Source organism: Phycodurus eques, chromosome 19 (assembly GCF_024500275.1).
Source record: "Phycodurus eques isolate BA_2022a chromosome 19, UOR_Pequ_1.1, whole genome shotgun sequence".
In the NCBI taxonomy this organism is placed as follows: Eukaryota; Metazoa; Chordata; class Actinopteri; order Syngnathiformes; family Syngnathidae; genus Phycodurus; species Phycodurus eques.
Window position 1 is genome coordinate 11,608,529 of NC_084543.1, and position 24,557 is coordinate 11,633,085.

The window sequence follows — 24,557 nt, forward strand, 5'->3', positions numbered from 1 at the left end:
AACCAATTTGCATAACAGCTCTTTGTAAATCACGATCTTAATCAAAATTATTGTCATAAAATAGAAAGATATATTCAAGTGCACTCGTCTCATGGTGATATAATAAATGCGTTTTTTCTCCGAAGGCGTCACAAAAAAATAATGACCATCTTCATTTACAGCGTTGAGCAGGAGCAAAATTCATGTTCCCTCAAAGAATTCGATTAAAACGTCAAACATGGTTAGCTGTACACTCTGTGTATTTCTTCTATATGTATTATTTTTAATGTAAAATCAACATTTTGACGTCGCACCTCAACTTTCTGCGCATGCGCGCTCCTAGTAGCGTGAAGTGGCACGATGGCTGAAGAAAGTACCGTGCTGGTGTCACTGGTGGAGGAATTTGTCGCGGGATTACAGGACAGTAAAGCCAAAGATACAGCCGCAGGTGGATAAATATGTGTCAAATCTGACTCTCTGTTGAATACGTCCTGCTGCCGTTTCATTAAGTGCGTCCAAAGCAAGCAAGATGGTGAACCAACCTAATTTAGCGCCGCGACATCCTGTTTGGTGATTGAACCGCATGACACATTGTCTCATCAACTGACTTCTGTTCCTAGCATACATATGTGTAATAATTATGTATTCAACCCTACTGTATTTGTTTTACATTCTTAAAAAGTGGTTGTTACGTAGCGTGGCTAATGTTTAACGCATGTTGCTTGCTAGCATCGCCATCTTGTCATCGAACTCTGAACTTTTGACCTGCATGCTTCTATGCGTGTACGTGTGATCATCAGCGATAATTTGGGATTATTTGTGTGCCGTCACATTTCCTTGTGTTTACTTGTGTGTTTGTGTTCAGGTCTCAAAAATGGAGAGTTTACTGTTCAGCAACTGGTGGAAGCTTTGGGGTGAGTTGTCAATACTTTAAGTAACACGGCAGCAGAACGATAGTATGATTACACTGGCATGTTGTCCTTATTACTGTCCGTCACAGTACTAAGGTTCGAATCATGGCGTGGAGGTTGCACGTTCTCCCTGTGCTTGTGTGGGTTTTCTCTTTCTTCCGCCCATATTTCCAAAACATGCACGTTGGGTTCATTGAAGACTCTTAAATTGTCCATGTAGGTATGGGTGTGTGTGAATGGTTTTGTCAATATGTGCCCTACCCTGCAATTGGCTGACGACCAGTCCCAGGGTTGTACCCCACTTCTCACCCGATGTCTTCTTGCATAGTCTCCTTCTGTATTTTTTTTTAAAAAAATTTTTTTGTGGCCTTTTAAAAACGGTTTCATATATTCATTTCTATGTTCTTTAGACTGAGTCTGACCAGTACTCAGCCTCAAACTCGAGCTAGAGGAGTCAAGCTGCTCTCTGAGGTGTTGCAGGAGTGCTATGGAGACCTCACCGAGAAAGAAGGTGTTACTCTTCATTCAATGGCAATGTTTCAATTTGCTGGACAGGGCGTCCTGGGTTTACACGGGTGCCGACATACTTACCGGTACTTATTTTTGAAGGTTACGAATGGTGATCAATAAACTAATTGGCACAAGAAGACACCTTCAGGTACCGCTATAGTTACTGTTTTTCGTTAGATGCTATTTTTTTTTCTATTTTCATAATCATCAGGGAAGCATTTTGCTGGTGTCCCTGCCTGAAATTGCTGTCCACCCTGTCATTATGGGGTGACTTCCCCTTTAATTAAGAAACGCACTTATATTGTCAGTGACATCACGACTAGCGTTTTATCTTTCAGCAATGGAGGCTGAAACAGTGGGTAGTTGCAGAATAAATATTTTCACTTACGTTTCTTAAATTGCATCATATAATGTTTAGTTTGATGTTGCTTTCATAGTGAAATATCAATTTATATAAATACCTTTCAGAAATTTGAAATATATTTCAGCCGTCTGTATGTGCTACATTTATTGAGGACTGACAATAAAGTACTGCCATACCATAACATATCATTAAACACTGCACAGACAGCTTGCTAAATTCATCGTTTCTAAGTGAAGGTCCACCATGTGCTCATTAAATGCTAACATTACCCAAAAATGTCCACTCTGTCAGCAAACAAATATTTTGCTGTGTGCATGTAAATTGTCTGCTTGCAGTTAATTCATATAAAAAAAAGTGTGGGAGCTTCAAAAACATGCATTTCTAACAGCATAACATCTACCTAATAAAATCAATATGAAGTTCAGCGGAAAATCTCAACTTGTTTCCGTGAAATGGGGAAGTCTCAAATGCACTTTATAGTGATATTGACTCTGTCAGTATTAAATAATATTGTGACTTACTCTCCGAATCTGACCCAGATACATTTACAGTATCATACAGTATATCATTGCAGGATGCCTAATGGGATACATTGTCCATATATACAAACTGTTTGATACTGTTCTGTTCCATTATTGTGTAATCTGTATCTCCTCAGTGGAAGTGCTCATAGCGTTCTATGAGAACCGTCTGAAAGACCATCACGTCACCACACCGCCCGTTTTACAGGGACTCAGAACACTGGTGGGTGTTGGGCAAGAACTGCAAACTACTCTTTGCTATTTAGGAAGGTCTACTTAACATGACACATTTATGGTAACATTGGAGCATACAATTAACAGGTTCAGTCTTTGTCTTTTTTCCAGACACAATGCCCAACATTACCTCCTGGCTCAGCTGTTTCCATATTGAAGTCTTTGTTTCAGGATGTTCATGTTCAGGTGATTTATTTATTTTCAGACTGCAGTATTTTATCTACTCTACCCACTACAGTTTTGTGTTGTTATGCAGTTTTCCAGGTGTGCTTAGCCAAGTTTTAAATCCCAGAGCAGTTTTCTGGGTGTGCTTTGCCCAGTTTTAAACAATGTTACACAGGATACACCTAATTGCCACACACTTGTAGCGAGTTAAATCAAATTGATGTAAAAATAAGAGGTATATCTGAATTAATAAGAATAGTGTCAAAAGCTTTATTTAGTTCGGTAGTTCATTTCAAAAAGTGAAACTCATAGAGATGCACTACACACACCCAGAATGAAATATTTCATGATTTGTTGAATATATATGCATAATTTTGATGATTATAGCTTACAGCAAACAAAAACCTCAAATTCACCATCTCTAGAAACTAGAATATTACATAACAAACAATAAAGAAACAATTAAACCTATTTTTAACATGGAAATTAGGCAGGAATTTGCACTCTGAAAAGTATTTTCCCAAGTGGTTAATGAATCTACTGTATATAATGTATGACGACTGAAATAAATGGACTTTTCTACCATATTCTAATTTATTGAGATGTACCTGTAGTTAAAACCCTTTTGTTCTGTGTATCTTTCCCTAGTCGCTGCTGCTGCCTGACCGAGCGTGTGTCTATAAGATGCTCATCAATGTCATGGACACCAGAGAGGCTGGTAATAATAATAATAAACAATAATATGTTTGACAGTCCAGAGTTGTTTCCAGAGTGTGGAATGTGTTTAATTCCCTCGTTTGTATCCACTCCACAGAACTGAAGGGTTTGGGAGCAGACTTTGTATTTGGTTTTGTCCAGTCGATGGATGGGGAAAGAGACCCTCGCAACCTCCTCTTAGCCTTCCAAATTGCCAGAAAGATCATCCACAGAGGTTACAATCTAGGTGAGATCGGTGACAAACTCTTTTTTTTTCTTTTTTTTTCTTTCTTTTCTTCCCCTCACACACTTGTAGGCAAAAATATCTTCATCTATTCAGCATCAAGCTAATTTCCTCTATTTTTTGCAGGTAAATTTACAGAGGAGCTTTTCGAGGTGACATCCTGCTATTTCCCCATTGACTTCACCCCAGTAAGTTCGTGTTTATTCAGCTGCTTTGGTGGGCAACTGATGAAAGCAGACATAATTAGTGTTGTTATCTAATAATAACAACCCAGACAGCTCTGTAGAAGAGACAAATTGAGTGAGTTCACACCTTTTTGTTTCAGTTGTGAGACAGTTCCTCTTTTGGACTTTGCCTATAAAATTATAATTGTTATAATTATAACAATGATCTTGTATTTTTAAAAACTTCTTGAATGTTCAAATGACTTGTTTTCTTAAATAATTGTATTTGGGATCACTTTGGACCTGCCATGCTTAATTGAAGCGACATGTCTATTAACGTAAAGGCAGTACCAAAGTTATATCTTCAGTCTATCAAAAATCCAATTAGATCAAGAAAGATCAAATAAAACACATAAACATAACTTTAGCAAAAGCCACATCCTCCCTTTTGAATGATGAATAATACATATATGTCCATATCATGCTGACCTCTTGCTGTCAACTTACCTCGATACCCACTACCACCTATGTCAGCCCCCCAATGACCCTCACGGTATCACCAGAGAAGAGCTGATCCAAGAACTGAGGCATGTCCTCACGGGGACTCCTAAATTTGCTGAGGTATGTCTGCATTGTATTCACATCTACACTTTGCTACATGCACGGTTGAGTTATTTTTTTTAATGCTATTTTTTCAGTTTCTGTTGCCCCTCATCATCGAGAAGCTGGACTCGGACGTTCAGAGTGCCAAGCTGGACTCTCTTCAGACACTGGTGAGAAATTGCTCCCAAGAGCGTAACCATAGTATTAGTAGTAGAGCTTCTCAGAGGACTCTTTTAGCGATAGGGCTGTTGTACCTTGTTCTTCGTCATCTGTTGTCATGCTTTTAGGCTGCCTGTGTGTCACTGTATGAACACAAGGACTTGGCAGAATTCCTTGAGGGATTGTGGGCGTCACTGCGCAGAGAGGTTTGTTATTGTACAATGTCCAGTATTGTGTTATTGTATAATTATGCTTCCTCTCTCATTATGGTGACTAAGTTATTTTTTGTTCCTGATGTCTTTTTTTTTTCCACTGCAGGTGTTCCAAACGTCAAGTGAAAAGATCGAGTCGGCGGGCCTCGCTGCTCTCACCGCCATCACTTGCTGCCTTTCGCGAAAGGTTCTCAACTCAGATTCTGAAGATGCCCTCAGCGCCTTCCTGGATATGGTTCTCAAAGGTGACTTTTTCTGCTTTCTGATACACTAAGATAGCGGGCTGGGCGAGTCATCGATTTTATCAACTAGGTCGAGTTTTAGGCCCAGTGCAACGTTTATTTTTCTTAATCTTTTTTATTTTATTTATTTATTTATTTTTAAGAAGCTTCCATAGTTCAAAGCTCTTGGCTACAAACACAAAGCAGTTGGTTTACAAAAGCACAGTCCGTGCTGCCAAGTTAGTAACTTTGCTGCTGTATTAAGTAACCCCTTTTCAAAAATGTAAATAGTGAGTTCAATTCCTGCTAAAATACAATCAACATGGCTAGAATAATTTTCTCAGTTTTCCAAAAATTGCCAGACATGGTGCCCATTTATATGTTCGAAAATCTGTTATTTATGTACAATTTAAAAGCTTTGCACCTAAGGGTGTGCTCCCAAGCCACAAATATTTTGAAGAGGTTGTCTTGGCTTGCCTAAATAGGAAAAAAGTGAGCTCACCAGAGCGGGTGTTACTGTTACTCTTTGACAACAAACATTTGTTGGTGTTGCTGTTTCAAAGCTTTTTTGGTATCAGGATAAATAAATAAAATTGCAGAAGATAGGGGGAAAAAAACAAAATGCAAAACTTATTTGAATAGTATCATTTTCAATTAATTTATTTTTTTAATTAAAGAATCGAATAAAATACAGAAATAGGATTGTTGTGAATTATATTTTAAGGTCCGATAATTACAGTTTAACGTGGGGAAACATCCTACAAACCTTTGCTATTTTTATTAGTTTGACATTGTTCCAGACTCCAAGCATCACCTGAGCGAGCCTGACCTGAAGTTAGTGTGGCCCAGCGCTAAGCTACTCCAGGCTGCCTGCAGAGCCTCCAACAGGGCGAGTCACATCGTAACAGCAGCCGTTATGCCAGCGCTCATTGAGCAGTACAACAGCAGAAACCAGGTGGATGCTCCAATACAATGGTACTGTTAGGCCTGTGCTGATTTGCATCATATCACCTTTTTGTTGTCTTTGACCAGTGTTCGCATAGACGTACATTATTGGAGGTGATACAGAGGTTTATTCAGTCTGTAAAAGGCAGTGAGTCACCAGAAAATGGTGAGTGAGGCTTTACTTGAGGACATGACTTCTTCCTTATTTAAAATTATATAATTACATAATATATAACCATCGAGTCAAACGATGAGTATTAAACAGAGGTTTACAATACTAAAATGTCTCCCTATATGTTTGTCATACGTTAGAGGAGCAAGTACTTTCAGGCATCTGTCCATCGTTGTGCTGCGTCACCTTCGCAGCTCTGTCAGAGACTAACAGCAGCCTGCAGGTCACAGCCACATCTGTGCTCAGCTCACTAACAAAACAAACAGGTGAGATTTAGTCAACTCTTCAATGGACTGTTTTCCGAATCAGGTTTGGTATGCATTCACAAGTGAATCCTTGTGTTTTTTTAGGTTTGTTGTCAAACTCTCAAATTGAGCTAGCTGTCGATCACTTGGCTCGTCTGGTGCTGTCAGACGAAGACGACGCAGTCAGGTCAGCGTACTTTTTTTTTTTTTTGTTTTTTTTTCTCTCCCCCCAACTTACAAATGACGTGTTATTTTTTCCCCCACCAGTCTTGCTGTGGTGGCATGTGCTGGAGGCTTGGCAGAATTGCACCCGACTGTTTTCATCACCAATATGATCCCAAGAATAAAGAGAGTGATCTTTTCTGGTAAGACACCAAGTCATCCGTCTTTCATCATAAGACATTTCCAGACTGTGCCCATCAGTCACTCTGTCGCAAAGATCCTCATCCATGCTCTAATCACTTCTCGTCTACTGAAACAGAGTCATGTACGAGGTGCTTAATGAGGTACTGGACAGACTCCAGTATGTCCAGCATGCTGGTTCCCTGGACATTTAATAAATAAATAAATCCTAAAACACTATCTATTCACCTATGCATACATTTAGTAACAAGTTATACACATCCACACTCACATTTCTACATTTTAATTACAGTACCCCATGAGTTATTGTAACGCATCCCTGGGTCCTTCGACCGGTGCTACAATAATCCTCCGCACATAAGCCGTTCACTATTTGTGAAAGTTAATCGCTTAAAACTTGAATTTTCGCTGTTTGTGTGCTCTTTCTGAAAAGCCTTAAGATTCCACAAGATCGTGCCAAAGTGATGTCTAATGAAGAAAGTAGTACGTGCAAGGAAGTATGTTGAAATGACACATCACGACTGAGAAACAAGCTTGGTTTGTCGAGGAAGAGCTAAGTTTGGCCTGGGTCGTTAGGGAGAGTCTTCGCCATATGTGCATGTACACGGTCAATTAGAGTGCATTTTTTCAAAATCTAATAATCTGTAAGATGTTTATTTTTAAGGGTAATGTAGGATGAGTTTGCAATGATACTACACTGTTTTGGCGATCATAGTTTGTGGCATATTTACGGATTGAAGTTTAAACTATTGATATTGGCAATTATAAACATTTTTAGGTGGAGTGTCACGTGCTCACAGCAGGGTTCGGTCCCTATTACTGTATTTATAAAAAGTTGTTATTAAGACTAACAAACTACATATCTGGACTGTATTAGTCATGTCTTTTGTATGTTTCCTATGCTCAGAGTCTATGGAACAAGATGACGAGTCCATGCAAAATACACAACCCGCAGTGCGTCAACGCTGTTTGTCTGTGCTAGCAGTGGTGTCCACCAAGCCCTGTGTTGCACAGGAGAGCACACCTGTCCTCTTGGAAGTCCTCAACGCAGCACATTCTGGTATACCATCATCCATTTTCTTAATACATGGATCTGGAGTTGTAGAGGTCGGAATATGGCCCCATTTTCCGGGGGCGGGGGCTATTGCACAAACTACATCTGTGTGGAATTTTACACATGCAACCAAATACCGAGTGATAAAGATGACAAGATACCTCTAGCCGTCCTTTTCTAATCACCACTGATTCATTGCAAAGAAGGCTAATCTATCTTCCACACACAGCTTGTGTTTTTGCTTTGGAACCAACTTGGAATGTTAACAGCTAAATTGTCTTGTTGCAGGAGAAGTTGGTTTCTCATTAGAGGAGGCCGTGTTGGCGTGCCACAGCCTAAAGAGGATAGCCGAGCGTGTTGAAGACACCAAAGATTCCGGACGATGCTTCCACGACATCATCATCCCACAGCTGCTGTCACTAGCATTGCAAGCAGCAGTTCAGGGTGCGCAAGCCCAAAATTATTATCTTCTGGAAAAACATCACAGCGAGGTGATGCATGTTAAATATGGATTCCTTGCTATGTGTCACTGATATTGTGCTGCCATTTTAGGTGAAAATTCATCCACTCACCACAGTCCTCTGGCGGAGGAGGCGTTTCTGTCCACCATGGTTGCTGTCATCAGTACAGCCTGCTCCAGGCTGCAGTCTAAGTTAGTTCAAACACCTGTTTCAAAATTACACTCACTGAACTCGGCATGAAATGGTATTTAAAACTAACAATATATCTATTACAGTGATCAGAAGGATCATCATTATTGATAGTTGTGATGTTGATAAAAGAAATATAAACACAAAATGCATGCATTGGAATGACATACAGACTCTCAGGTCTGCTGTAAATGTTTATTTCCTTTCATGGGGTTGCTCACAAGGTTTGTGTGATTTCCTGTTGTGGTGTCTTGCCTTGTTATTTTTAGACTGGCGGGCCAGACGGCAGAGAGGTTTGTGTCGCTCTTCCTGGATGGTGACGTCTCCTTTTTGCCCGGCAACTCCTTCCCTTCACACATCAAGCTTCTTGCAAATGTATGCACATGGCTTTGTTTGTATTGTAATAGTGGCAAATATCTGAATGTGTGTTGTAGAATGGCTTGTACAGTCATTGTTCAGCTTTGTAACAGCACCTTGTGTCACTGTTTGTTCTTCCCATAAGCAGCAGGAGGACTCGTGGAAGCAGTCTCAGATGGTTTGTCTGCTGATGGGATGTGTTTGTTCGCTACCTCGCACTGTGAGTGTCATCCGATCCCTTCCTACGATTATTTTAACTTGCAAAGTGATGAGATGTCTTTGTGACAAAATGGCTGGCGTGGTGACGTTTTTCTTGTTTTTAACATTCTTTTCAAAAAAAAATCTTTGTTTTTAGGTGATGGTGCCGCAAATGGAACGCCTGCTTTCAGAGCTGGAAGAGATGAGTTGCACCTGCAGCCACCCAATGTCATACACCTCCGCTGCCAAGTGCTTCGCTGGCCTGGTCAACAAGATCCCTCAGGGTTAGTTAGTTTTTGTTGGTGAACCTGCATCACCAAGAGCTGTGCTTCAGCTTAAAAATCATGTCCCCTTTAGGCGACTTTCTTGACAGTGTACTTCAAAAGACAATGACCAGGATCTTGTGTGAGTTGAATTTAGCAGCTTCACGTGTCCGGACGCAGGCGTACACCTTCATGATATGGGTAAGCCACTTCGCACTTATGCTAAATCTACTGTACAGTAGTACCTTGACTTACGAGTGCCCCAATCTATAAATCACAAACCATTGCATAGCCAATTTATTTATTGTTTGTTTGTATATGTATTTATTTATTTTGCTTTGTGTTGGAAGCCAAACTTGGAATTACGAGCGAGCTTCAGATATGCCGACACTCAAGTGAAGTAAAATGAAAACATTTGCAAGGATCATGGCACACGTCAACACCAAATACTATAGTGTGAATGTGTGACTTCTGGGTTAATCACACTTTGTAAAACCAGTTTATTTCTTTGCAGTCTCTCTTATTCTGTGTTTTTTGTTGTTTTTTTGTTTTTATATTTTACAATACCGTGCTATTTTAAATTTAGTTTTGCAGGAGGCTGGAACAAATTAATAACCTTTCAATGCAATGGGGAAAATGTATTTGATTAGGTCTGCAACTAGCGCTTAGTTCAATAATCGATTCATCTGCTGATTTTTTTTTTTCAATAAATCAGATTTTAAAAAGCATATATTTCCATCCCTTTTTTCAAAAACAGGACATCATTTCAAATTGACAGTGCAGAAAATGCACAAAATGATTATGATTCAGTTACTGGTTTGGTCCATGTCAGAAAATGGGCAAAAATGTTGATTGTTTTCCAAAGTGGACAGTTTTAAGTTAAACAAGGTTTCTAAACAATTAATTATCAAAAATCGTTATCGATTCATTTGATAATCGAGTAGTTGTCGATTAATCGTTGCACCTCTAGTTTTGATATACAAGTAAATTGAGTTCGGAGTACGGTCAAGGAATGGAAATTAAACTCGTAAGTCACGTTCCCACTGTATATCGTAATATATGTTTAGATTTTTGTTAATTGACAGCGGAACATATTACTAAATTAGCTTGTGTCTCCAGGTTACCAAGGCTCTGCTTCTCCGCTACCACCCGACATGCACAACACTGACTGACAAGGTAAAAACGATTTTAGGAGCGTAAACACTTACAGGTCTCGTAAAACTCATATCGTATTAAATTGTGCATCTCTATGGCTGGATTTACACTGCTTGGTTCAAGTGGCAATTCGGATATGTGTCATGACACCGGCATTACAGTATGTTTAATGTGGGCGGTTGTTTCGATGTGTTCCGTCACTGTAAACACAGCCATATCGGATATGTATCACTTCACATAGTGGATTTCCCTTTTGAATGAGTAAAGTATTGAATCGATCAAATCTATGAATAGACAGAATAAGCGTTACATCAAATTTGGGCACTTGGACCTGCAGTGTAAATTCAGTCAATTTATTTTCTCCTATTACTTGAGATGTTCTCACTGTTGGACGATGCCGATTTGGGTCCCGTGGTGGCTGACGGCTTCTCGCTGCTGATGAGCGACTCCGCGGACGTCCTGAGCCGCGGTTGCCACGCAGACGTGCGCATCATGTACCGCCAACGCTTCTTCAGCGAGAACTCGACCAAGTTGGTGCAAGGTTTCAACGTTGCTCCACAAGGTGAACCTATTAAATTTCTCATACTTTTATTAGTTATTTATTTATTTATTATTATTAAAATGGAGGGATGGATGGATGGATGTTATTATTGATTATACTGAATTAGATTACCTGCAATTGACTGGCAACCAGTGCAGGGTGTATGTCTTGACCAATGTCAGCTGGGATAGGCTGACTTTCTGTCGCCTTGGACTAGTCGCTAGTCAATAGCATACTGTCATGAACCTAACATGCTTCCCTTAAATATTATTATTTTTGTTATTTATTTTTTTCTGATTTGTGTGTCTCCCCTCCAGAGAAGAAGCCTAATTACCTGAAGGCCCTGTCCAGCATAGTCAACAAACTACCCAAACAGGTTCAAGTTACTGAACTACCTGCGGTAAGTCTAGACAATACCCTCATTTTACTTACTTCTGCTTTTTTCTATTAGTGATTCTAAAAGGTTTTTTTTTTTTTTTTTACATGTGCATCCAGCTGCTGTCACTGCTGCTGGAGGCCCTGACTTATCCGGACCAGAGCGTCCAGCTGTCCACTCTGTCCTGTCTAGAGCCCGTCATCGCTGACCCGCCATCAGCGCTCATCCAACAGCTAGAGGCTTTGGTCGGCAGGCTACTGCCCCTCACGTCCGCTCCCACCATGGTTAGTGAGAGCTCTTATCTGGGAGCATCAAGCAAATCTAAAAAGCATAGCATAAACATGCACACAAGCGAGGTTTGTAAATTAGTGCCGTCTTGCAGAAAGTGAAGATCGCATCACTGCGGTGCATCTACGCCCTTTCCCGCTTCCCTGAACATGAGGTAAGTTAGTTAGAATTGACTATGATGACTAGAGTCAGAATTTATGCAGCTGTCTTTCTGATTCATATGATCCACAAAAGCAAACTAAGGAGCACTGTACAGAACTACTCGCAGGGGATAGAGACCAAGCCCTGTTGCAAATAGCAAAAATCCACAAGAAATTGATGCCTCCGCAAAATGTTTTATAATTACCTATAGATGCCACAAGATAGTGGTAAAGCAACACTTTTATCCAAATGAATCTCCTCAACTCATTTCAGCACAGGCCAAGATGGTGCCAGAGCAATTACCAGTACTTTTATATTAGACAGGGATTTGGTCAGGGCAGAAAAATAGCAAATAGGGGAGTTTTTCAGTTAATAATGGAGGAAAGGTTCCAAAATAATCTACAAATAGGTGAATCGTGAATATACGGGGGAACGCTGTAATCTAATACCAGTAATGGAATTAAGATATCATCCACATCTCACAGTATTATAATATGTATAATTTCAAATTCATACACATTCACTACACACAGAGTGAAATATTTTATTCTGTTTTAATGACTATTTTACAGCTAACAAAACCCCCAAATTGACCATCATAAGAAATTAGGTAGGACTTTGCCTTGTAAAGTATTCTATTTTGTGTTCAATGAAAGTGCATAATTTGAGTTTCACTTTTTGAATGGAACTAGTAAAATGATATTTTCAACAATATTGTCATATATTGAGATGCACCTCTCTAATGTACAATATTAATGTTTTTCCCAGTGAGCTTTGTTTTCCATCATGGAGCAAATGACAATGGCTGTAGGTGCTCTACTTCTCTACTTCTTCCAATACATAGTCTGAAACTAACAGGGACCGATCTGTCCAAACATGTCATAGCACAACACTAACCATCAGTTTTAACCTGTAGGTGTTGCCATTTCGGGCCCGAGTGCTGCACGCCTTGGCCACACCTCTGGGCGACAAGAAGAGGCTGGTGAGGAGGGAGGCTGTTCAGGCGCGAGGAGAGTGGTAAAGATTCCACTTAATGTCGTCCATTTATAGTCTTAAAGTCACTTGTAGGCTTCAGTAAGGTTCAAGTAATTTTCAAAGTTGGAATCTTTTGATGGGAATCAATGGGCATATGCACTGGGTACGGAACGTATTCAGACCCCCTTCAATTTTTCACTCTTTGTGATATTGTAGCCATTTGCTAAACTCAATTGTTCATTTCCCCCCCCCCCCCTCATTAATGTACACACAGCACCCCATATTGACAGAAAAAAAATGGAAAGCCACACACTGTCTATATAAGACCTTACAGCTCACTGTCCATGTCAGAGCAAATGAGATCATGAGGTCAAAGGAACTGCCTGAAGAGCTCAGAGACAGAATTGTGGCAAGGCACAGATCTGGCCAAGGTTACAAAAAATATTCTGCTGCACTTAAGGTTCCTAAGAGCACAGTGGCCTCCATAATCCTTAAATGGAAGACGTTTGGGACGACCAGAACCCTTCCTAGAGCTGGCCGTCTGGCCAAACGGGGCAATTGGGGGAGAAAACTCTTGGTGAGATTGGTAAAGAAGAACCCAAAGATCACTGTGGCTCAGCTCCAGAGATGCAGTCAGGAGATGGGAGAAGGTTCTAGAAAGTTAACCATCACTGCAGACCTCCACCAGTCGGGGCTTTATGGCAGAGTGGCCCGACGGAAGCCTCTCCTCAGTGCAAGACACATGAAAGCCTGCATGAAGTTTGCTATTAAAAAAAAAACGGAAAAAGAAACACCTGAAGGACTCCAAGATGGTGAAAAATAAGATTCTCTGGTCTGATGTGACCAAGATAGAACTTCTTGGCCTTAATTATACGCGGTATGTGCAGAGAAAACCAGGCGCTGCTTATCACCTGTCCAACACAGTCCCAACAGTGAAACATGGTGGTGGCAGCATCATGCAGTGGGGGTGGTTTTCAGCTGCAGGGACAGGACGACTGGTTGCAATCGAAGGAAAGATTAATGCGGCCAAGTACAGGGATATCCTGGATGGAAACCTTCTCCAGAGTGCTCAGGACCTCAGACTGGGCCGAAGGTTCACCTTCCAACAAGACAATGACCCGAAGCACACAGCTAAAATAACGAAGGAGTGGCTTCAGAACAACTCCGTGACTGTTCTTGAATGGCCCAGCCAGATTCTTGACTTAAACCCAATTGAGCATCTCTGGAGAGACCTGAAAATGGCTGTCCACCAACGTCCACCATCCAACCTGACAGAACTGGAGAGGGTCTGCAAGGAGGAATGGCAATATGGGGTGCTGTGTGTACATTGATGAAAAGAAAATGAATTAAAATTATTTTAGCAAATGGCTGTAATATAACAAAGAGTGAAAAATTTAAGGAGGTATGAATACTTTCCGTACCCACTGTATGGATATACAGTTGTGATCATAAGTTTACAGTGGCTAGGAGTGGCCTAGCCAGTCTACAGATCTCAACCCCATACAAAATATTTGGAGGGAGTTTAAAGTCTGTGTTGCCCAGCGACAGCCCCAAAACATCACTGCTCTAGAGGAGATTTGCATGGAGGAATGGGCCAAAATACCAGCAACAGTGTGTGAAAACCTCGTGAAGACTTACAGAAAACGTTTGACCTCTGTCATTGCCAACAAAGGGTATATAACAAAATATTTTGATGAACTTTTGTTTTTGACCAAATACTCATATTCCACCATAATTTGCTAATAAATCTTTAAAAAAAAAAAACTGTAAACTTAAGAGCACAACTGTAAACTTAAGAGCACAACTGCATACGGGAATCAACGTGGACACAGTGGAAATTGAGTTCAGGATAGTTTGTTTCTAAAACAAACAAAAAAACATTTGTTTGTATATATTAGCTTGTATAAATCCAGTTAATTATTGATTCCTATGGAATGTTTCACAGTTGTCCTACTGACGTTTTACAGAAGTCCTCAGCTCAACATTCCTTGGAAATTCCTACTAGTTACTGTTCTGTCTGTGCAGTTGCCCCAATAACAGATTATCTCCCTTTTCCTTTAAGGTTCCTCTTAGGAAGTCCTGGAGGAAGGTGATTTTTATTTTTTGTTACAAATCTCGACCCACCACGTTCCAAGAATAGTTCCTCATTTTACTGTGGATCTTTTTGCCTTCCTACTCAAATGCAGTTCATTGTGACTTCTCATGTCTTCATAAACGCACAATTGAGACACTTGGGCCAACCTCTGAAACATCATCACGGTTTAACATTTATTTGTACACTCACAGTTTTGATGTTCAATGTGTCCTCTGAGGAATGTAATATAAAGTTATCTGCATCAAGTGAGCAGGGCCTTAAAGTATTATTTAATAAGTGTACTTTTATGAAATGTAGTCTGTACCTTAAAGGACAGCATTTGAAGTGGATTGTGTCTCTAGTTAGTATTAATTAATGCTGTACACATTATTTAATATGAGCCACACAAAGTACACAATCACATGGGCCAAAAGCCAAATAAACAGTACTGACTTCCATTTTATAGCCTTAGTGTCCATTATTGCTGTGACATTTTTATATTTTTACAGTCCAATGTCAGTTATGTATCAAACATTGTACACATTCAAGTTTAGAAAACAATATTATATCATAGCCTTTTGTTTTGTTGACTTTGAACCTCATTAACGCCAAGGAAATTAATATCAAATGCTTCACAAAATGATTAAAATTTGACAATGTATGGAAAGCATTCTTTGTTTTTAATCACAAAATCATCAATATGCAATACAGTAGTAGCAAGTGTTTGCTTTATTAAAAGGACAGCAATTCAAATGAGAGCACAGCTCTTATTTTTTTTGTTGGGCATGATATCACTCACTGTTACATGTTTTGTTTCTATGGCAACCACATACTGCACTACAAAGCAAAAAAAGTCCAAATCTAGAACCTTAATTCACAGACTAAATAATTGGTTGAACAAGCAGACAAGGCACGGGGCAACGTGCTATGTTGCCTGTCTCATTGCCCCCTTATTTGGCACCAGAATTCTTCAATTGATGAGGATATTTGCATCATAAAACACACACACAAAACATTGTTTCCACACTATCAATATTAGATGACTCACAAAAATAACTAAAATATTTTTGAGCTGTCCTGTTTTCCCCACTATAAAGTGCCACGTGCAAATGTTGTCAGTAGATTAACAGTGACATTTCATAATCACAAAACACTCACTGGCCACATTATTAGGGACACTTGCAAACTGCAATATCGTACAATACATGTAAAAAAAAATCTGATAATGCTGACTTGACACTTAGTTAATTTAACAATGTTTATTTTTTATTGGGGTGAAGTTGTACAGAGACAGCACGTTTGCCTCGTATCTCGGTTGAGGCTCTCCAATAACAACCAATTGCAGGGGCAATTGTGTATATCTGGTAATATAAGGTGACTGTACACTTGGAGCGGCACAGTGGATGTGTGGAGTTTGCACGTTCTTCCCCTGCCTGCGTGAGTTTTCTCTGGGTACTCCGGTTTCCTCCCACATCCCAAAAACATGCATAGGAGGTTAACTGAAGACTAAATTGCCCGTAGGTGTGAATATGAGTGCGAATGGTTGGTTGTTTCTATGTGCCCTGCGATTGGCTGGCGACCAGTTCAGGTAGTACCCCGCCTCTTGCCCAGAGATAGCTGGGATAGGCTACAGCACTTCTGCGACCCAAGTGAGGATAAGCAGTACAGAAAAATTATGAATTAATGTACACTTGGTATGGCATTAAAATGGATGTTTGAACTCTTTTATTGGATCTCTGCAAGTGTAATATTGTGTCCACTGAGTGTTCGTTGCCATTCTCACAATGGATAATTCATGAGCAAAATATACCGTAAGTGATAAGAAAAATAACAAAAAAAATCAGCCAACCGATTTTGGAAGACTAATGTAAAAATAATCACATTGGTCTCAGAGTTAACATTTGACAGCCATTTGGGGTCACTTTGGAAGGCTGCCTTTAGGCACAAAGGTGGTCTAAAAAAAAGACATGCGTCTTATTATTTGTCCTCCATCTGGATGTTGAGTTGCATCTGCAGGTCGGGAACAGCACACGTCTTCAACCATTGCCAAGGAGCAGGAGAATGGAGCGAACGCTGACCAGCAACACCTTTTGAAAAATCCTCTCCATCGACCTGACAGCGAGAACTACAGTGAGATGATCGAGCGCTTGAGGTGTGGATGGGTCAGATAGCCATGGGGTCTTTCCTGGTAAAGGTGTAGTCCCACATGATGCCGTCGCCTTTGGGAAGATGACTCGAGGGCAGGAGAACACGGGTCAACCAGTGACTGGCAAACAAAAACAATGTACATTCATGGCGCTGTGGCACAGTGAAGTTTGGAGAAGTTGGGCTCCAAAATATATTCAGACTCAGAACTACACCCACCCATTCAAAATGTAATGAGATCCCATACATTAGTTGTATCAAATATTCTGCCTTTAAAAATGTTTTGCTTGCCTTTTTATATATATGAGAGCCAACATATAACAGCTCTCAATAAGCTGCATTGCAAACTACAACCATAATAATAAACAATTTAATACTGCCCTGACTGTCAAAGGCAGATTTTGTATTGGAGCTCACTAGCTAGCAGATGTGTCCCATTAACCATCTTCTGTCATGTAGAATTGATGAGTTGCAGTGCAGTATAAATCTTTTAAAAGAGGTGGGGGGGAAGGGGTGCAATTATGCTTATTATTCGCTGCTTCTGGTAGGGCTCAGTCCCTGTCCCCGGCGAATAGTGGGAATCCACTGCATGTATAAAATTTTAAAAAGATGACAATTTCTCTGAGTGACTGCAGTGTGCAAAATTGTCCTTGTCAGCAAGTCTGACCCAATATGGCAAAAATGTGGCATTTTAAAGGCTTTTGAATATCAGACCTAAAGATTAAGTATATTTTTCAAAGGATAATAGGACGTGGAATATAACTCACTTGCGTGTCTCCACACCAAGCAGCCGCTTCCAGTTGTCCATTTTCCTGTGATGATATGGATTTTTGAACACCTGAAAGCCAAACATACACATGTATGTATGTATGTACAAGTACTGCTGACTTGATCCATCGCTTTTCTGTACCTTGCCCTGCTCCTTGAGTCTTTTTCTCTCTTTGCGGTTGATGTGGCGCTCCACGCTGGTCTCCCCTTGGCTGATGAGCGCGGCGTGCCACAGGGTCAGCCCTCCCAGGGCGACCGCCACGGAGCTGGAGCAAAGCATGCGGTCACTCATGGACCATCATGACATCACTGTTCATGCGGGAGACATGAAGATGTAGGGTGAGCTCACCTGGTCAGCACCCAAAGAAAGATGATGCTCTTGTGGGCTGTTGTCTGTGTGGACGTGTATGGCGGGGGAGGGGTCTGATAGTAACTCTAAGGACACACAATGTATTATATTTATACTTATTCCTCTCCAAACTTTCAGCGCTAATGTCCGTGTTTATACTACGTTTACATTCCAATGCATACTAAACATTAATTTTGTTTTCTAGAAAGCTGAACAAGCGATACCTTTTATTTATTTCCTTAAAATGTTTTATTGCGTCGCTGTTTGTGGCATCTTAATTCCCCTCACAAATAAATACTGCAAATAACCATAGTAAAATATAGAGCTGGGCGATGAATTGATTCAATCCACAGGTGTCCAAATCAAGGCCCGGGGGCCAAATCTGGCCCGCCAAGTCATTTCATGTGGCCTGCGAAAGCAAATCATCTGTGTCAACTTCCATGATTCTTGCTCAAATTCTCATAAAATAATAACAATAAATAGTAGCGTTGAGACATTGCAAACATTCTCTGTTTATGGTAACTTGAACAATAGTTGAACAAACTATTATCCTTGACTTCTGATTTCAAAACTAGGTATCCATCAATTTGTATGTTAAAATGAGGTGACTAAACATTTATAAGGTTTCACAGTCAACGGCCCTCTGAGGGAAACCGGAACTACAATGTGGCCCGCGACAAAAATGAGTTTGACACACCTGATTTAATCGATAAATCATTTTTGGCGCAGGGTCATAGCATTTAAATAAATAAATGCATCTTTTCACCCCTGAGCAGCTTCCATGGCCTGCTGATGCGCACTGTTTACACTGAAATCATGGCAGCGCAGCTGGCAGAGAAGCTAGTTTACTAAAGAGGCACCCGTTTTGTCAGTCATCTGGAATTGCATGTGGTTTACAGTGTCAGACAATGAGCAACATCTACTCAGCTGCAAAGTATTTTTAAAGACTTTTGAAACCAAAGCAAGTAGCACGGAAGGGAAAACTCCCACCAGGAAACAAGCAATTTATTAGAATTACTTCACATTGTTTTACATATGCGAAGAAAGGAGCACGCTGGAGTGCAATTACAGAGTTTATTATTCACTCTATTTTCAGTGCCAGTTTTGTTGTTTCATATTATTCTTAAAGGGAATATGTTGGTTAATTTATTGATGTTAAATTGTAGAAAATGCTTTATTTAAATGTATTATTGGTTGTGTTCAAAGGGCTACTATCTCCAAGTTACGAATAACGGTATTATCATATGCTTTTTAATGGAAGGGGGATAAAAATCTATTAAAATTGGATTTCGAAGAAAAGAAAGTTGGTTACTTGTTTTATGTTAAGGCCATATTGTCTAGCCCGTGTAAAATGTTAATGCAGAAACAATTATATTTGTAATATTCATGTACCAGACAGGATTCAAATTTGACCTAAAACAAAGGAGAACAGCGATCATCACTTCCTTCACTCGCTCCTCTCTTACATCCTGCATTAAAACAGACAACGAGACCAATCCCACCTCACCTCGACAGCATTGTAGGCCTCTAGGAACATGTCTCTGCTGCTGACGCTGCAGTAGATGCAGCCCAGAGTCATGTAGAGGCAGAAGGAGAAGAAATAGCGGTGGTTGAAATGGCCCACGCAGTTGTTGAGCCAAGCTGGAGGCGTGTTCAGTGCTACACAAGATGAAGTTGTGGGGGGGGGGATTTTGTCAATGTTAAACAAGTAGAGACGTAGATGCATAGTTACGTAGTTACAAGGATACGACAGTGATGGTCCATCTTCAAGACACAGCTGTAATGCAAGCAAAGGCAACATTACAGAAGAGATTATTACACAACAGAAACTAAAAAGGTATCATTGACGAACACATGTATCCCAACAGTTATCTTCCAATTGTTTATAAACCCGATTCAGATCCCATATTTTCTATTCCTATATTTAAGCATCGTGGTAATAATCAAACTGTGCATAATGTTACAGTGGTTTACAATAACAAATATATGTACTTTGAGGAATAAACCTCTGCCATATTTTTGATGAACATGAGCAAGAAACCTTATTTTGTTTTTTTGTTTTTTTTTAAATAATAGTACATCAAGCTTACGTGTTGCAGATGCTGCAGTGGTGCGTCCTGGCTGGTTTCGGATTGATACATTTCTTACAAATGGACACAGAGGGAATATGGATATTGTCCTAAAAGAAATAAACAAAAATGAATGTGGAGAGATGTCCTGCAAATGCAATGAATAACGCTTCCCATTATAGGCCAAGGTACCATACAATATCTGGCAAGTCAAAACGGATGCCACGGGCCTCACTATATGTCAGTAATGTGATGTGATTTGTGAGGAGGATAATGAAAGTCTTGCGATGTATTGCAATAATTTCAAGGGTAAACATTTTGTAGGGGCAGCACGGTGCCCTAATGGCTATCATATTTGCCTCACAGTTTTAAGGTTTGGGTTTAGAATATTGACTTTCTTCCACATTCCAAAATCTTGTAAGTTTGGTTCATTGAAGATTGAATTGTCCGTGTACTAGTGCGCTCTTTGTCCTCACTGGCAAGACAATTCAGGGCCCTAGCAGAAAGACTAGAGCGCACCAGTGACATTTTGTTGTTGTTGTTGACATCTGTGTGCTACTAGTACTATTAGTAAAGAACACAATGTTAACTAGTAGAATTTTATGTCTCTCATAGTACAAGTAGCACGCAGTTGACAACCAGTGTACAGTTTTGCCTCATTAGTAACATGTACTGTAGCTGTTCTACTTGTGTGCCTTTGTCGATCTACTAGCGCTCAGAAATGTCATACCGTAGTTGGATACAGTAGATGAAAAATGCCACTCGCAAAACATTAGTCGCTTTGCTAGTACGCCCTGCAGGCTCTTTTATAGTGCGAAATTGTCTTAAAAGTGAGGACAAAAGAGCTACTACAACATTGACAATTCAGCGCACAAGTAGGAAAAACAAATTTATGCTCAACGGCTTGATATACGCCCACAGTCAGATGGGATAGGCTCGGCAACAAGTCCCCTATAAAGGGTTGATAAGTCTTCATATCTTTTTAAAAGCTTTGTATTATTATTTTGTTTGTTTTGTTAAAGAAAAAGGATCAGCAGGGTACCTTGGGCGGGTGTCCGGGGGAGGTGGTGGTGGCCTTGTAGTAATGGAAGACCAGCATGACGAGGAGCCAGTGGCCGCAGCACAGGTGCCAGATGATCCACGGCGCGGCGTAGGTGCCGAGGATTGTGGGTAGGACGTACAGATAGACGATGACCACCACCGAGGTGGTCAGGAGGATGACCAGAGTGACAAACACCTGAGATAGACAAAGGCAAGACGAGGTGAGGGAAGACATGAGGGTCACGTGAGACTTCAGCTCAGTGAGTACCTAAAATCTGTGCTCAAGGGCCATACTGGATTTTCAAAACGGGCCAGGTCATTTGTAGATAGGGTAAAGAATATACAGTATGCATCGTTACAATGTGCATTATTGTAAAAAATAATTGGCATTATTTCATTTAAAAAAAGTTTCATGCAGATGTATTTTTCATTTTACTGATTTTTGCACTATTTACAATAAATCAAACAACCCATTATTTAAAGAGATGAACAAATAAAACATTGTAACACTATAACTATATTTTGATTAAACAATTCTAGTGGGGAAAAATAATATAAAAATAATGCAAAGAATCTTACAGGACTCTTGATCATAAAAATGCCCAGTAGGCCACATTAAAAGATAAAGACACTAAATACGACTCCATTTATTATTTCACATCCTTAAACACCATGCGTCCCTCTCATTTTACTTTACTCTTAGTTTTATGTACAGTGGTTATTCAATTAAGGGTGACAAAATTTCACTTTTTCATGGCAATAGTTACATTCTGGACTGTATTACAGTACAGTGGTGCCTTGAGAGACGAGTTCAATTCATTCCGTTACCATGTTCCTCAAAACACTCTTCTCTCAAATCATCTTTCCCCACTGTAATAAATGGAAATGCCATTAATCTGTTCCAGACCCCCCCCACCAAAAAAACAGTGTTTTGGGTTTTTAATCATGAAAAAATAGCACACTATAATATTTCCCTTTATAAAAACACAGAGTAATGATGATAATATTAATAATAATCACGTGGTACAGCCGGGCAGCGAGACTTCGGACGTAATCCCTTCCGGCTCCTCGATACGATACGCGCTTTACGGAAACACCCCTTCATTACCCGACACGTGCTCGGCACATCTCATAACATCACTAGCTTAAAGGGTTCTAAGACAGCCACTATCGATGCTAACCGTTACCATGTCAATGGTGCTTTCCATTCATTTGGTAGTTGTTTTTTTAGAGTTTGCTGACTTTGAAGCAAAGTTATGTTTGTTTGTTTGTTTTTGTACTTACACAATGTGTAATTCTCTTTTCTTTATGTTCCGTTATTTAACTTCAACTGAGAGTGGAATTAAACAAGCTTGAAACCTCTTTTTTTTTTTTTATGAAATATTTTGATGTTCACTACTTGCCGCTATTTATTGTGATGTAAGTTGAAGTGAGTTTACTGCCACCATAAAGCGCCCGTACCAAGTCAAAGCAAACATTTGTCAAAGTAACGTCTTGTATCTCCAAAAACCCGTAGGTTGGGTCATTAGTATCTCGAGGCACCACTCTATTTAAATTTTCATTATTTCTTTGGGGAAAATGATAGGAAAAGATTGTGTTTCATTATACGGTACTCACCACTCCAAACCAGCGAGTCACATTGTCCACGATCCAGTACACGGGTTCGAAAGCGCAGTCGAGTAGCGTGTCCGAGTTGGTGAGGCTGTTGAAGTAAAGAGACTTGAGCAGCAGTTTGCTGTAGCTCCACAACTCCCGAAGCCCGCCGCTGGGCTGCGGCTGGCCTCCCCTGCCTCGACCCCCTGTCTTTGGACGGCACGGTCGGCACCATCGCAGCGCCGGTCGCATGGCTCGGGAGAGATGCCGCCTCCAGCTGCTGCCCACACGCATGCCACCACCGCCCCCTCCTCCTCCTCGCCCACACACCCTGTCTTCCAGACACACACCAACATACACACAAACAGTTAGAAACACAGGCGCCGTAAAAAAGAGAAGCTCCTTGTAGTGAAGCTGGACGACAAGTGACGTTGCCATGTTGGGTGCAGGGGGATGAATAAGGATCTTGGATCTTGGAAAGCACACTAAACCTGCCACCTGCCAGTCAAAGAGAATGAGGACTTTCACCCAAACAAATCAACTTAATAATTCACAGGCGCAAAACTAGTATGCAGATGGAAAGTGGTAACCCAATAACAGGGAAACACAAAGGTGGTGAAGGTCCTAAGGAGGAAAAAAAGGGGCCACCTGATCCTGGGCATATCATATAAAGGAGCAGGGCCGAAGGTTTTGATTACAAAGATAAGACTTCTTTTATTCCTAAAGGGGACACCATTAATTATGCGAGGCCAAGGAAAGTGAGGTGCTCCTTGCAGGCCTAGACTTTCATTAAAACATCAATCTCTAAGCTTTATTCATGGATTTGTTATTGCTTTACACAAGTATGGAAGTAATGGAAATTTTGAGATTTCAATGAACCTAACATGCATGTTTTTAGACAATGGAAGGAATAACTCGAGAAAAATCCCATGCCAGCTCTTAGAGCACCATGCCATCTTGGGAAGATTTGTTTTAAAATGATTTTAATGGGCTATGAGAATCTGCCTCTGAATGTACTGAACTCCTGTTTCCATGCCAGTGTTTGTTTTATTACCGGTTACTCCATTCATGTACGAGCTATATAACCACAATACTTAATCTAAAAAATGAATACGTAGTGTGTGATGGTAATTGTAATGGGTTTATTTCAAACATAAACATTTGTGTTCTCTCTGTCTGTCCATTGTGATGATTGGGTACATACATAACATCAGCTTTCATATTTAATCATCTCGACCTCAATTTACATCGAACTCATCAAAACTGCTGTTATTGGCTGACCTAATTCACAAATCTTCTGCTCGTCGTGAAGATCAAATCGTTCCTCTCTAGCAAGCAAAAGCCTGCTATGGTGTGCGTGTTAGCCAAATGCTAACTTCCCCCTGCCACAACCTCCCTGAATTGACTGAAGTCCGTTTATATACCGATTCGACACACCTTAATGTTGACATGCGTTACCTGGTCAGGTGAACTGTGTGGACATTTGCGCAAGCTGACAGCCTTACGGCCACGTCATATTTGGAGGATCTCCAAACGCCGATTTGTACATCAGTAACCAAGATCGATGGTGCTTCCAAGATCGTCTATTTTACAGTTGGGCCACTCAATTAGGGAAGATGCTTTCTCCCATGAGAACTGCAAAATAGCCAATTGAACCACCATCTATTTAAACAATTTATCTCACTTTAAAATAAGGTGTTTCTGTAGTTTCGGTTCTGTTAATTCCTTCTGCTTTTGCTTTTGGACATAATAGGGTATGGATAACACATCTTGTTTACAGTTATCTTTAACGGTGGGTCATGAGCGCCGTGT

The 24,557-nt window shown here is 40.4% G+C and overlaps 2 protein-coding genes across 7 annotated transcripts; one reads left to right on the forward strand and one right to left on the reverse strand.

Annotated features, from left to right (window-relative positions):
* The first annotated feature begins 326 nt into the window (after positions 1–326).
* Positions 327–15,522, forward strand: mms19 (MMS19 homolog, cytosolic iron-sulfur assembly component). Of its 3 annotated transcripts, none has more exons than XM_061705754.1 (31): positions 327–427; positions 845–893; positions 1,301–1,401; positions 2,423–2,508; positions 2,631–2,705; positions 3,333–3,402; positions 3,499–3,627; positions 3,751–3,812; positions 4,323–4,409; positions 4,487–4,561; positions 4,679–4,756; positions 4,869–5,007; positions 5,784–5,938; positions 6,016–6,094; positions 6,241–6,366; positions 6,451–6,532; positions 6,613–6,710; positions 7,616–7,768; positions 8,051–8,206; positions 8,315–8,414; positions 8,682–8,787; positions 8,915–8,989; positions 9,125–9,251; positions 9,325–9,431; positions 10,350–10,406; positions 10,761–10,947; positions 11,244–11,326; positions 11,422–11,586; positions 11,685–11,744; positions 12,648–12,748; positions 14,769–15,520. In XM_061705754.1, the coding sequence occupies exons 1-31, from the start codon at positions 340–342 to the stop codon at positions 14,797–14,799; spliced, it is 3,087 nt and encodes a 1,028-aa protein (XP_061561738.1). In that variant the 5' UTR covers positions 327–339; the 3' UTR covers positions 14,800–15,520. The 3 variants fall into 3 exon arrangements, with proteins under 3 accessions (XP_061561738.1, XP_061561739.1, XP_061561740.1); XM_061705755.1 differs by having other exon boundaries at positions 8,918–8,989; XM_061705756.1 differs by lacking the exon at positions 1,301–1,401 and having other exon boundaries at positions 345–427; positions 14,769–15,522.
* Positions 15,442–24,305, reverse strand: zdhhc16b (zinc finger DHHC-type palmitoyltransferase 16b). 4 transcript variants are annotated; one of them, XM_061705759.1, is made up of 10 exons: positions 24,204–24,305; positions 22,770–23,080; positions 21,154–21,348; positions 20,133–20,221; positions 19,791–19,819; positions 19,550–19,683; positions 18,043–18,128; positions 17,836–17,959; positions 17,693–17,737; positions 15,442–17,046 (listed from the first exon to the last, which is right to left on the reverse strand). In XM_061705759.1, exons 2-10 carry the CDS (start codon positions 23,037–23,039, stop codon positions 16,906–16,908), a joined length of 1,113 nt encoding a protein of 370 aa, XP_061561743.1. In that variant the 5' UTR covers positions 23,040–23,080; positions 24,204–24,305; the 3' UTR covers positions 15,442–16,905. The 4 variants fall into 4 exon arrangements, with proteins under 4 accessions (XP_061561743.1, XP_061561742.1, XP_061561741.1 ...); XM_061705758.1 differs by having other exon boundaries at positions 17,693–17,763; positions 19,550–19,701; positions 19,775–19,819; XM_061705760.1 differs by having other exon boundaries at positions 16,955–17,046; positions 19,550–19,701; positions 19,775–19,819.
* Positions 24,306–24,557: the final 252 nt, after the last annotated feature.

What these genes read in the sequence shown, in the direction of transcription:
- mms19 (XM_061705754.1), top strand. Translation starts at nt 340, where the DNA reads ATGGCTGAAGAAAGTACCGTGCTGGTGTCACTGGTGGAGGAATTTGTC. An exon ending in CTCACTAACAAAACAAACAG is followed by an intron (nt 6,367 to 6,450) that starts GTGAGATTTAGT and finishes GTGTTTTTTTAG; the next exon opens with GTTTGTTGTCAAACTCTCAA. An exon ending in TTTGTTCGCTACCTCGCACT is followed by an intron (nt 8,990 to 9,124) that starts GTGAGTGTCATC and finishes CTTTGTTTTTAG; the next exon opens with GTGATGGTGCCGCAAATGGA.
- zdhhc16b (XM_061705757.1), bottom strand. Translation starts at nt 23,183, where the DNA reads ATGGCAACGTCACTTGTCGTCCAGCTTCACTACAAGGAGCTTCTCTTT. An exon ending in GAAGATGGACCATCACTGTC is followed by an intron (nt 19,684 to 19,790) that starts GTATCCTTGTAA and finishes ACACGCCTCCAG; the next exon opens with CTTGGCTCAACAACTGCGTG. An exon ending in TTTCTTTGGGTGCTGACCAG is followed by an intron (nt 17,960 to 18,042) that starts GTGAGCTCACCC and finishes GCTTTGCTCCAG; the next exon opens with CTCCGTGGCGGTCGCCCTGG.